The 13427-nt window shown below is 38.6% G+C and overlaps 1 protein-coding gene across 1 annotated transcript in view; it reads left to right on the plus strand.

Moving 5' to 3' along the window:
- Window positions 1-13427, plus strand: part of Prex2 (phosphatidylinositol-3,4,5-trisphosphate dependent Rac exchange factor 2) — a 280846-nt gene that overhangs the window by 110304 nt on the left and 157115 nt on the right. Inside the window, exons 10-14 of the mRNA XM_048420638.3 lie at window positions 178-322; window positions 2072-2172; window positions 7989-8092; window positions 8752-8801; window positions 10183-10258. Of these exons, the coding sequence (XP_048276595.3) occupies window positions 178-322; window positions 2072-2172; window positions 7989-8092; window positions 8752-8801; window positions 10183-10258 (476 nt within the window). The remainder of the gene's footprint in view (window positions 1-177; window positions 323-2071; window positions 2173-7988; window positions 8093-8751; window positions 8802-10182; window positions 10259-13427) is intronic.

A 13427-nucleotide genomic window follows, 5' to 3' on the forward strand; every position in this document is an offset into this window, starting at 1 on the left:
TTTTATGGTTGTGGGAGTCACCACAACTTGAGGAACTCTATTAAAGGGCTGCAGCATTAGAACTATTGTGTGTCTGGCTGACGGTAGATATGGTGGTAAGGGCTTACTTAATGAGGGAATGAGTGAAAAGATGAAGGCTTTTAGTTAACGTGGTGTTTATGATGTTATTTTTGATAGGCTTAAAATTGGGAATGGAGCAAGACACCTGGGTAATGATCTCTGAGCAGGGTGAGAAATTGTATAAAATGATGTGCCAACAGGGAAATCTGATCAAAGACAGAAAAAGGAAACTGACTACATTCCCCAAGTGCTTCCTTGGAAGGTAAGCTTAGTCTCCTGGGTGTACCACCTATTTTATGTGATTTGTGTTTTACAAAATGTTATCCTAAGCATTTTTGAATCCTTACTCAAATTTGGCATTTTCTGGACAGAGGGATATGAGGTAATGGTCAATAATGCAGGGTCACTAATAGCCCCTTGAGCCACCCATTCATCATCCTTGACCCCACAATTGCTGATAGCCTTGTTATCAGGGGGAATTAGAGCTTGTGTTTAGGCAAGGAGTGTCAGGCGGGCGGTATGCCTGTTGGGGTCAGGATGATGGACTTGATGTGGAACTCCGCAGGGTCTGAGAATCAGTGTTAGGCATGAATCCATAAAGTGAAGGGATATTGGAGGGTAGAAAGAAGACAATCTAACTTCTACTTAGCCAGAACCATACAGCTGGAATCAGAGAAAAGGGGTATCGGTAAAGAGTCTGGTAGATTGTCATGTGAGGGGCCTAGAACCTGAGACTGTGTGCTGTTTGGGTACCAGAGGCTCTCTGAATGGGAAGGGAAACTGCTTCAGCTGGGTCTTCGTAGGCCCAGCTCTAGTCTTACTTCTTTCTGTGAATAATTTTGAATCTAGTAATCCATACTTAGGAATTTAATGCTTCTGTAGTTATTTAAAGAAGCAAAAACTGTGAGTTAAGGAACTTGACACATCCATCTAGTTAGAGAATCCTGAAGTCAGTCCGTAGTTCCCTGGCGTTATAGTGAAGATCAGACTGTGATCAACTATCTTTATTCAGTTCCTGACACTTCCATTGGTTAGTTGCAATGGTTTGGGACAGTTTGGTTTCTATTTCCCTTTGATCCATGGAGTTTGTGAATCTGTGACCCCCAGCTCCTTTTCGCATCTAAGTTAGGCATTTAATGAAGTAGGGGAAATCAGAATGAAGAATTATGTTTTGGTTTTATATTAACCAGTTCGATCCACTGGCCTTCTAAGAGCCCATTGTGAATCAGGCCCTGTGCTGACGTACCTTGTCCCAAGCAATCCTGTAGCAGCACTATGACACTGATGCTCTCATTTGTAACATGGTATTTTACATTCTTAAACCTTCTCTCTTTTATTGTCTTAAGTTATCTTATTCCTTTTGTTCTTTCTCTTATGTATGTCTTTCTTTTGTATGACTCTTACTTAATGAAAAAAATAGAAAGCCCCCTATCAACTTTTCTGCCTTAATATGTGTTTCTTAAAGTAAACAACCTACTTGGAGAATTTTGTGTCCCTTGATTATTTCATCTAAGGTGTTTGTCACCTGTGGGATAAATGGAAAGTAATGTGTCTGGTGGGTGACGTAGTTTCCATTCTCTGAACTGAATAACAAAAATGATTCTAAAACATATTTATTTGTTTATGTAAATGTTCAAGTGTTACAGTTCTTAAGTATAAATATGAGAATATTTCAGTTTCAAATTGTCTTTATTTATTGTATATTTATCTCAGTGAAACCCAAGACTATTTGTTTTTTTTTTGGCGGCATCATCTTTCAATTAAATCTATATTTGAATGATCTCTTTGGAAAAGAGGGGTATCCCAAAATCCAGTTATTTAGTGAGTGCAGTGTCTGAGAGGCTCAGCCCATAGGAGTCCTGTGGTTGTGAACTTTCTGCCTGTGGGGGAGCGGGAGGAACCTGCTGGAAGTCTTGAAAATAGTGCTTGTGTATTTAAGATTCCTTTATAGCTGCTTTGTGACATGTGGACCAGACAGACTTTTATCAGTTCCATTGTCTTTCCCTTGCAGTGAATTTGTGTCATGGCTGCTGGAAATTGGGGAGATTCACAGGCCTGAAGAAGGTGTTCACCTGGGACAAGCATTGTTAGAAAATGGGATCATCCACCACGGTGATTATTCCATTAATTTACTTAGTGTGTTCACCCATGACCTGTGTTCAAATCCCACATCTGTTTCATGTACAATTTTTCATTTCAAAGCATGCTTATGTTTTTAGTGCTTCCAACGTGTAAAGAACTGTGTATCGTGAGTTTAAGGTTATACCGTTGCCATTCTTTAAAATGTACAGCCACTGCACAGGCAAAAGCCAGATTGCTCATAAGTACCAGATTGTGGTAGGAGAGATGCCTGATTCTGACTAGAATGTGAGACTACTTCATGGGCGTCGTGGCATTAGTGACAGGCATTGCAGAATGAACAGAACTTAAGACAGCAGAAGGGGCATCACTTCTGAGGAAATGATGGCACTCTGTTAGAGTAGGCAAAGCTTGCATGGTGGTCACTTGAGGAACTGCAATAGGCTCTCATGTGGGTGCACTGTGACCTCCATGAAACAGCATCCCATGAAGGACTTGTGGTAAGAAGACACCTAAGATCAGCAGGGCACCCACCGGCTGTGTACTAAAGGTCAGGAGCTGATGCGTGTCTTCACATGAAGGCATGGTTAGATCTCGGTCTCAGACCATGACCGCAGCACTCTAGAGTCTGAAAGGTTAAAGGCTGCAGCACACAGGCCTGCCAGAAGGCTGAGCTTGGCCTTGGGCTAACAGAACAAGGACTCTTTGAAGCTGGGTGCACAGATATGAAGAGAGTTGGCCCGCCTGAGAGGCTGGAGAAGCTGAAAGAGCCTATGTAATCAGTGTTGGGATGTGATGGATGGAGAGATTGGACTCTGCTGAGCTCTCTGCTCTGCCTGACCGAGACATTTCATTCAGGAGAGGCTGGAGTGGTGAAGAGTTAGGGATGCCATAGGCATCAGATGACAGCGGGGCACTTGGGGAGCGGTCAGTCGGGCTCCCAACACCAAGAACAAGGAGAGAGTGGAGATGAGGATCTCTAATGTGAAAAGTGGGGTACAGTGAAAAAGACGAGCCTTTCCAAACTGTGGCTATTTGACCAAGGAATTTTTGCTGTCACGTCCTCCCTAACCCACAGTGGGGCACACACAAAGCAAATCCTCATGAGTTTTCTCCGTCACTCTGGGTGTGGCCCTGTGACGGGTGCCACCCTCTAGAATTTGGGCATCAGCACTCTACACTCTAAGTAGACAGTTCTCTCCTTCCCAGGATCCCTGCCTCTTCAGTCTCCATTATTCTCTCGTTTCCACTTCTGCTTGAGGTTGCTTTATAGAAATAACAGAGGAAGGTAGATAGCAGAGGAAGGTATCCTTTATTTTCCTTGCTTTTTCCTGGCATCTCATGACTCGAGTCCAGAGTTCTTTCTAAGGTTTACCTCTTTCACAAAGGTCTGCACCACTCTGCATAGTGGGACACTCGATTTCTACTCTAAGTGGGCACCTAAGCAACCTGACCTGCTACACCGTGCCCACCCTAGCCTACATTTTCCCATACTCAAAGGTAACACTTATTTGGGATCTTTACTCTTGCTTCTCTCATTGAACGGTTGCTTATCAGTTTCCCATAAAAGTAGGGGCCATTTCTAGGTGCTAAAATTGCAGTACTGTAGGAAATAAAGGAACAAAATTCCCTGCATTCGTGACTCATCTTTTCTGTGATCCTCTGACTTTTAGAAGCCCTTCCATCCAGTCTGCCATTTTAATACATTAGTTTTGGAATTTGAATTTTTCCTGGGTTTTGAATTTATAATTAGCGTGTGTGTCTATACACGTGTGCTGTGCGCTGACCAGAGGACAGCTTTCTGGAGTTGGTTCAAACTGTCCACCATCTGTGTGGGGATGGAACTCAGGTCGTCATGCTTGTGCAAAAAGTGTTTGTAAACATTGGATTATTTCCTTGTGGTTATCTCTGTCTGAAATTCCAATGTTATTTTGTTTCTTTGGTTATTAATTATCTCTTTGTCTCCCTTAACCTATCCTGGCTTCTACTCAGATGTAGGCAACAGCCTACATATATATATATATATATATATATATATATGTGTGTGTGTGTGTGTGTGTGTGTGTGTGTGTTACATATACAATATATATGAGCCATATATATTGTGCTTTTTATGCCTAACATGTTTAGATACTCAGTAATTACATGCTAAATGAATAAAAGATTTATCATACTTTTTAAGCAAATGGCTGAGACTTTCATATAATGCTCTGGGAACTCCTTCAGCCAATAGCTTTTAAGATACTGGCCCACTTTGGGCGTGGTCACATGTACTATATATACAGATGTAAAAGTGTGTGTGGCCACTTGGCTGCTGCATTTGGTTCCAGTTCCCTGCTCTCACAAAGGACTGATTATCACTGCTTTTTCTGTGAATCTACCCCAAAATAAAGAAACTTTTATTATACTCCATTCTGGGCTGGTGCAGGACTCTTTTATTGTACGTTGCAACAATATTGTATATCACTTTATACTCGATTCAGGAATTCAAATTATCTAAAGCATCATATGCATGCTTTTATCATCTGGTGTGATTACTTTTTGCTGTGACCAAAACTACTACCATAAGCAATTTAAAGCAAGGTTTTACCTTGGCTCATGGATTCAGATGGTCACTTGGTCATTTGGCCCCTTGCATTTGAGTAGAAAATATGGTGATGGAAACATGGGGCAGAGGAGAAGTGTTTGTCTCGTGGCCAGTCAGGAAGAGGGAGAAAGACAGACAAGAAACAGTCAGGAATAATAAAACCTCAAGAATCTGCCTCCCAGTAACCTGCTTTCTTGGACTCTATCTAACCCTTCCAGTTTCCAGAACCTTCCAAAATAGTCCTACTATCTGGGGACTAAGAATTCAAGTAATGAGCCTGTGAGGAACAATTCATATTTAAACCATACAGCAACTTGAAGTAGAAGTAAGAAGATGTTGATACAGATGGTTTTAGTCTTTCATATTCTCTAGCCCAAGCTCAAGTATACATTTGGGTGTTCTTATATGTGTATGCCATTGTATCTTTAATTCACAAAACATTTTAATCAACACACAATAATTGTATATATTTATGGGATACATAGTATAATATTATAAGTCCTGTTTATAATATGTACTGATCAAATCAGGATAATTAGGATTCTTATCTCCAATAGCATTGGTCGCTCTTGCTGTTACCTTGAACTTAAGTGGGTGACATAAAATTGTGCTCAGCCAGTTAACCTTCAAAATAGCTTTCCTTTTCCATTTAGACTTTTACTTCCAATGATAGCGTATTACCAACAAAACAAAAAGAGGTTGAAGCTATGGTGTTCACGCCCCTGTTGTACAGTGGGCTTATCTTCCCAGGCCCATCATTCTCGACACTCACACCCTTCACAGCAGGATCATATTTCAGAGTACATTTGTCCTCCAGTAGCCCAAAGCCCCGCAATGGATGGAGGTGTGGCTCCTGAAGCCACACCTCTTTCTAAGAAGTCATTGATAATCATCGACTGCTTGCAGAGGGAGAGCAAGTTCTCTTCAGGGATTTGAGCCCTGCAAGGCTTCCTTATGCTCCAGTAGATGCTCCTATGTCTGTGAACACACAGGCAGCACTACATGTACTCAGGGGGTCACACTAAATCATCAGCAAAGGAGTTTGGAGGTGAAACGGAAGGAGGGGAGAATTAGGGCCAATTGGATCTAAATATATACATATTTGAAATGTTTAAAAAAAAGAAGCATTTTAAAATGATTGACAACTAAGACAAAATGAGAACAAGCAAAAGAATGGGAACATTCTCATCCTGGTCAGTTCATCCCTGGCCAGTTGAACCCCTGGCCCGTTGAACCCCTGGCCGGTTGAACTCCTGGCCGGTTGAACCACTTCAGTCAGCCACAGGGTTTCTTTTAAAAGAGTTTTCATATTTAGTTATTTTTCTGTATTCACATGGCTTGGCACACATTTGGAGATTAGGTGACAACTTTTGGGAATTAGCTCTCTCCTTCCACCTTGTGAGTTCCCGGGACTGAACTCAGGGTTTTGGTCTTGCCAACAGGTGTCTTCTCTTCATCCACTGAGCCATTTTCCTGGTCCAGTAACAGAGTCTTGAAGTGAAAAATACTACATTCATTTTTGTTCAAGTTATTTTCAAATCTGAAATGCAAGAATTCTTCAAATATTTAAATCAGAAGGATTAAAACCTGTTTTGAACAATTGTATTTATAGCCTGGTTAATTCTTGTTGCTGAGAAATATAACCCAGAGAGCTGTGTCTCAGTATTTTTGCATTTGTTACTGTTTGAATTCAGGAGCCCAGGCTTATTATACTGCTGTCAGGATTTGATCGGCTCTAAAGTCACATTTGGAATCTAGCATTTTTATGAAAAGAAACCATTAAAAATGTCTCAAATTCTCCAAAACTTGGGCCAAGAAACCCAATTATGCAATTTCACATTAAGAGATAAATTCCACTTAAAAAGAGATGGGCGCTAAATACTCTAGCTACTGAGTCTGTGTTTCCAGCTGTACTTTTGTAAAAACACAGTTCTCAAAGTAAAGTTGAATGAGCCATCTGTTTAAAAGACAAAAGGGAGAGAGAGAAAAAGAGAAAGAGAGAGAGACCGGATGTCTAGTGTGACTAGGAGTCTATTTATACATTCCAAGAGGATTTTATCAGTTACTCCAAGCATCCCACACAGAGGTAGGCAAGAAATGGCTGTTTAAGGTAGGGAGTGTCTCAACCTAACCTGTAATTAGGCTCTGGACCTGCAACATTCCATCCTCCCCACATCACTGAGTCCCTCAGCCTCTGCAGGCACAGTTTCTCCCAGGAACCCTGTTCACAGTTTTGTAGTGTTCCACTGCTGGCTTTTGCAGCTCTGTTTATTAGTGATATTAAACTGTGATTTTATTCCATTGTGGTATCCTTGTCTGGCTTCATAAACTGAGTTTGGAACTATTCTTTCCCTTAACCTTTCTTTTCCTCCCTCCGTCCCTCCCTCCTTCCCTCCCTCCCTCCCTTCTTCCTTCTTTCCTTCCTTTCAAAGAGTTTGAGAAGGCTTTGCATTGATTCCTTAATCATTTGTTAAACCATCATTCCAGATTATTAGAGTTTTGAGAAATGAAAAATTTATCCTATAGATGACACAGAAGGCTAGCCATTTTTATTTTTCATTGAGAAAGAGGAAGAAAAAAATAAAGAAAGAAAAAAAGAAACAATTGACATGCCAAAAAAAAAAGTGCTTCTCAGTGTAATACAGGACATAAAATTTTGGAATCTGTTCCACATTGAAAATATTCAGTCATCTCTGGAGGTCTGAATACAAGACACTTGGATTAGTATTTGTGTGGTCTTGGCCCAACCACCATATGATAAAATTATAGATAAAAGCAAATATTCACTTCTGGATTGAGGATAGAATAAACAAACAACTCACTTATTATCTAAGTATCTACTCTTTTCTATTCTTAAATTGAATTTAGTTTATTTTAATTTTTGAGGCAATATCTTGCTCTGTAGTCCATACTGACTTACTTTGTAGCCCAGGCTGGCTTCAAACTCACTAGGTAGGTTAGGCTGGCCTTGCTTCAGCAATCCTCATGCCTTGGCCTCCTTAGTTGTAGGATTATAGGTAGAGTACTACCACACTGGCCTGATTATTATTAACCTCAATCGAGTCTTCAGATCATTTTATGGAATGTTTCAATGTAGTAAAGGAGAAAACCTTACAGATTTTACTGTTGAAAATATTGGATTGACATTACTTTGTTGGGAAATCAGAAGCTTTCTATAAATGGTGATTATGTAGTCAATAAACTTGGTTTTCGTAATGATTTAACTTGCCACTATTCTGCTGTAATATTTCCATGTTTCTAGTTACTGACAAGCACCAGTTCAAACCAGAGCAGACGCTGTATAGATTCCGCTATGACGATGGCACATTTTACCCCAGGAGTGAGATGCAGGATGTGATTTCAAAGGTAAGGTCACCTTCAGTCATGTCTGTAGCGGGACTCATGTTGCCATACTTGGGGAAGGAGAAACCACTGAGAGGCATGACAAAGTCTTCTATAGAGAGAACTCTTAAGTTATCATGCGAACTGTCTTTGTCGTATCAAATTCCTGGAATTCCAGCATTCTGTCATCTATTTTCTTCCCTGCTTCTAAATGAAAGTAGAACCTCACTCAGAAGGTACCAGTTATTGGCCTTCAGTGTGGAGCAACCCTGGTCAAGACATATGTATAAAATTTAAAAACAAAGACATAAAGAATAATTTAGTACCAGTTTTCATTGTACCTTTGGCAAACTTTTATATTGAAATATAATAACTACACTTTCTAAATGTATTCCTGTGTTAAATATCTGCTTAAAGTGTATCTTATCATTTATATTAAGAAATATTTTGAGTAAACCTTCACATATGTCATACATCTATGACAAATTCAGAGTACAGCTCCATCCTGTTCTTTAGAGACAATGCCTATTTTTTCATGCATTTCAATATTTGCATAAACTTCTAATTTTGCTGATACTGTGTAATGACTCCAGGAAACTCAAAAAGAATTGACTAGTTATTCTGAGAGTTCGCTAGCGTGTCTCCAGAGTGATCCACTTCTGACCCATGCTTGTCTCACACAGGGCGTAAGGCTGTATTGTCGTCTTCACAGTTTGTTTACCCCAGTGGTCAGGTGAGTCTTCTTCTTATGGGGGTCATAAATGGAATGGTTAAGTTTCATCTTAGAACTTGGATTATTTGAAGTATTTATCTCAAATATGTCTAAAATTTTCTGGCACTGTATATTCAGTGTCTTTTCCCTTGGTTATACTTTCAAAACTTACTATTATTTTATATCATAATTTTAGACTGAAAATTAAATAACCCATAGTTTATTAATACTTAATAAATAAATGGTAGTTAAGTGTCCTAGAAATGATTCAGGGAAGCTATTTATTCTAAGTGTTCACAGCTAGAAAGATTTATATTTATAATATATATGTATGTTATACATATATATTTGAATGATTGAATATTGGATGTATATTTTATATTTACTTTTGATAGAATTTCCCCCAAGACAATATTTTTATTTGAAAATTAAGAATTATTATAGACTTACTAAACATATTTTGGAGTTTATTAACTAACTCATTTTCAAAACAGTTGTATGGTCCAGTTTTAAACAATTCATATACTTTTCAATAATGGCTATAGAATTCAAATGTTTGCATGCAGTGTTTTTATGTCACATTATTAATATCAATTATAAGGTGATGTAGAGATATATAGATGATAGATAGATGATAGACAGACAGACAGACAGATAGATAAAGATTGTTTCCAGATGTTGCCAAGTCTGCATAATGGAATGCCCTCTTACCCCATGTAAACATCGTGAGCAGGTACTTCAGGAGAACTGGGTGTCTTCTTTCCTGAATAAATATTGTCTGTTTCAGCAGCAGACTTCACAATGTAAAGTTGGGAAAGAGTGAGTGTGGATTTTATAACGTACTGCTGCCGTATTCCCTGGGGATGTGGGGAGGTGGTTTCATTGTTCCATGCTTTGCTTAGACAGATTGTGTAGTAGATGCTTCCTGAATCTTTTTCAGGCATGCAGGCTTTGGAGAAAGCCTGTGAATAAGTACAGTGCTTATGCCCTGTCTTCTTGGAGAATGTAGAGGCATGAGAAGCTATTACTCTACTCTCCACACTTTGAGGATAATTTTAGTAGCCATGATTTAGGGGTAGAAATTTCATTTTCTTAGTCCTCCATTAATTAGATGCCATTTTTCTAGCTGAATCACCACCAAGTATCATAGCAGTAATAATGTTGTTTGGGAAAAAAAAGAATGTGAAAGAAGAAATGCCTTAAATGCCTTAATGCCTTGTTTTGATATTTTGATAGATTTTGTCTCATATGCACTTTGTTAACTTCCCTTATTTTTACATACATTGGGTGTTTGCAGGCTCATCGGTAGATTTTCCTGCTGTATACTGTTACTGAATTGAAAGGCTTACCTGTGCTCACTCAGTTCCTTGCTTGATGGTCTTGCTTTCTTCTTCCTTTGTAGAGATAAAGATTACCATTTAAGGACCTACAAATCTGTGGTCATGGCTAACAAACTGATAGACTGGTTAATTGCACAGGTAAGGAGGCAAACAGGTGTTGCTATGTTTCCTTCTTTTCCATTTAACTTTGAGTGCATAAATTGGGAATTTTTTAAAAATTTAGTTCTTGCCTTCAGGTGACTTACTGTGATATCCCCAGCCTACATTCCTACAGCTAGTATGAACCTGAGTTAGTATTTGAATCTGATTCCTGGGTTCTTGAATAACTTTTATGCTGGCTTGCTTTTCAAAAATAAGATGTTTCTATTTTTAACACATGAGCTGAGTTTCATCAAAACACAAACAAAATCCTCTCTGCATAATTTGAGTATCGATGAATAATAACTATGTTCAGACACTAAGAGGTTTTGCATCCTTTTCTACTAATTTATTTTAAAGTGTCTGTTCCCTAGTCCTCTCAAATGATTCTACCCGGCCTCCACATCATCTTCGCTGTTAGATCCCAGCTGGGCTTGGGTAATAGAAGCTTTTGTGGCTACAAAGAGCAGAGTGCGGTGCTGTTACTATTGCCCAGCTTCGCAGGATCTTGGCTCTGACAGTTGGCGCTGAGAAGTTTTGTGATTTGCTTATAAGTAGAACAGATTAACATGCCTGTCACAGAAGTTTCTCAAATACAAACGTACTTAGTGTTTTTTACATGATGGATCAACTAACAGATGCTTGGCTATATTCTGCTGACCAAAGGCAAGGCACTAAGAAACGCTTTTGCTCCCTTGAACTGCAGGTGCAGCCTGGGGCAGGGGGTTTGGTTGAATGCAACCATTGCACATATTTGAGTCAGGTTCAGAAGCAGCCTTATTCTTTTGTTTGTATAAAGCTATCCTTACTTTCCTATAAATAGGTAATAAAACTAGATATTTAGTCTTAAAGTGCCAACATTTTTAAATATTTAAATTCAGTTTTAGTGTATATATATATATATACACACTAAATCATACATATACTAAATATATATACTATTATATATATTATATATAGTATACCATATATTATATATACTAAATCACATATATATGATTTTTTATTGTTTTAGTGTGTGTATATATATATGATTTTTATTGTTTTAGTGTATATATATATATGATTTTTATTGTTTTCATGTTGATTTCTAAACTTTTCAAGGCCACCTGTTCTTGTATTTCACTGAGCATAAACTTTTGCATGAGAAGTTAATGTCTTAGAGTAATCAAATAATGAATTTTGTAGTGAGGGGCTGCGGGCAGGCCTGCTTTTCATCCTGCCCGGCTCCCGCACAGCTAGCTTTGCCCCAGAAATAATAACACACAAGTTATATTCATTTAAAAACTGCCTGGCCCATTATCTCTAGAGAGTTAGTTACTGACTAACTCTCATATCTTGATATTAACCCATTTCTAATAATCTCGTGGTAGCACCACGAGGGAGTGGCTTACCGGAAAAGATTCAGCATGTCTGACCTGGTGGCTGGTTCCATGGCATCTGGCTCATAGCCCTCTTCCCAGCATTTTGTTCTGTTTACTCCGCCTACCTAATTTTCTGTCCTATCAAGGGGCCAAGGCAGTCTCTTTATTGACCAATGAAAATAACACAATAGACAGATAACCCTCCTCCATCATTTCCCCTTTTTCTGTTTAAACAAAAAAGAAAGGCTTTCATTTTAACATAGTAAAATTACATATAACAAAACAGTTATCAAGCAAGAATTACAGTCACAATATTTATAACTATATCTTTATCATAATAATAGAAAACTATAACTATGACTATCCATTCTTCAACTCCATCAAAGACTCCAGAAGGATATAATATTACCTAAGTAAACAAGTAAGCAACTTCCAAAACTCTAGAAATGACAGAGACATCTCGCTGCCTGGACAGTCACCCAAAGTTTCTCTGTATCGTTGGGTCATCCATTTTTGGCCTTCAGGCCCATAATATCCAGCAGACATTTCCATGAAGCAAGAAATTTCAAAGGCAGTTCAGTCACTATCTGCTGTGTCCTGCAGAAGGTCTCACAGACTCTTTCATGAATCAGGAACCCAGAAAAATCATCTCACCTTTAGGCAAGTTCAGCAGTCCTCTCTCTGCGGGTTCTCTGTGTCCTGTTTATATAACAGTCCAGGCAAGAGCAGTTTCTTGCCCAAATGGCTAACCAACTCCATAAGGAGCCTCTTCGATGCCCATCTTCCTCTTGAAGTAGATTGATGCTGCCAGGAGCAGACGTGTCTCATTGTCATGAAAAGTCCTAAGTTATTAAAACATTAAATGCCATGTTCTGTAGTCTTTGAAAGATATGAATGTCTATCTGAAATATATCTATGCACTTCTAGAAAATCAGACTAACATTACTACAAGTTAGTATTATCCATTAACAACCTATATTTTTAATTATACATTGCATTTTTAAATAAACTACACAATCACAATACCTCAATCAAGATCAGAAACATATATCCATATAACAAAATTGACCTTAAAATCCATAACAAAGCAAATTATTCATATCTATATCATATCCCCCTTTAAATTTAAAAGAACATTTATAAACAATATTTGGGAATATGGACGTAGTTATTTCTCTCCAAACTTCTTCCTGCTGTATAGGGGCGCAGTTAATCAGGTCTTTCATGGTATAACCTGTCTGTCAGGTTCATCTCAGTCGGTAGTTGAGTGAAGTAATTTTTTGAGGGTGTTCACAGAAACCTTTCAGGAGGGCGTGGTCTATCATACCATATTGGGATAGAAGCAATCCATAGGGTCTCATCCTCTGTGAAAACAAAAGAAGAACCTCCTTTCCAAAGTATCATATCCTTAGATCCAAATTCAGAAGTCAAGGTATTTTCAACATATCTATCTTGGATTAGTTCAGCAGCATTTATAAATAAATATCTTTTAGCAGCTGTTGCTCCTTCCTCAGCATTCAAACAATTCAAAGAGAGCATAATAGCATACAGTATCAAGATTCTCTGTGTATTTTCCATCTTTATGCAGCTTTATTTTTAACCTCTATTTCTTTTATTTTTACTTTTACTTTTTGACACAGGTTCTCTGTATATCTTTGTCCTGGAATAACTCTGTAGACCAGGCTGTCCTTGAACTCACAGAGATCTGTCTGTCTCTGCTCCCCAGTGCTGGGATTAAAGGCATGTGCTACCACACCTTGAACTCAGAGATCTTTCTGTCTCTGCCTCTCAGGCATTGGGATTAA

This window comes from Myodes glareolus, chromosome 16 (genome assembly GCF_982192425.1).
Source record: "Myodes glareolus chromosome 16, mMyoGla1.1, whole genome shotgun sequence".
Taxonomy (NCBI): Eukaryota; Metazoa; Chordata; class Mammalia; order Rodentia; family Cricetidae; genus Myodes; species Myodes glareolus.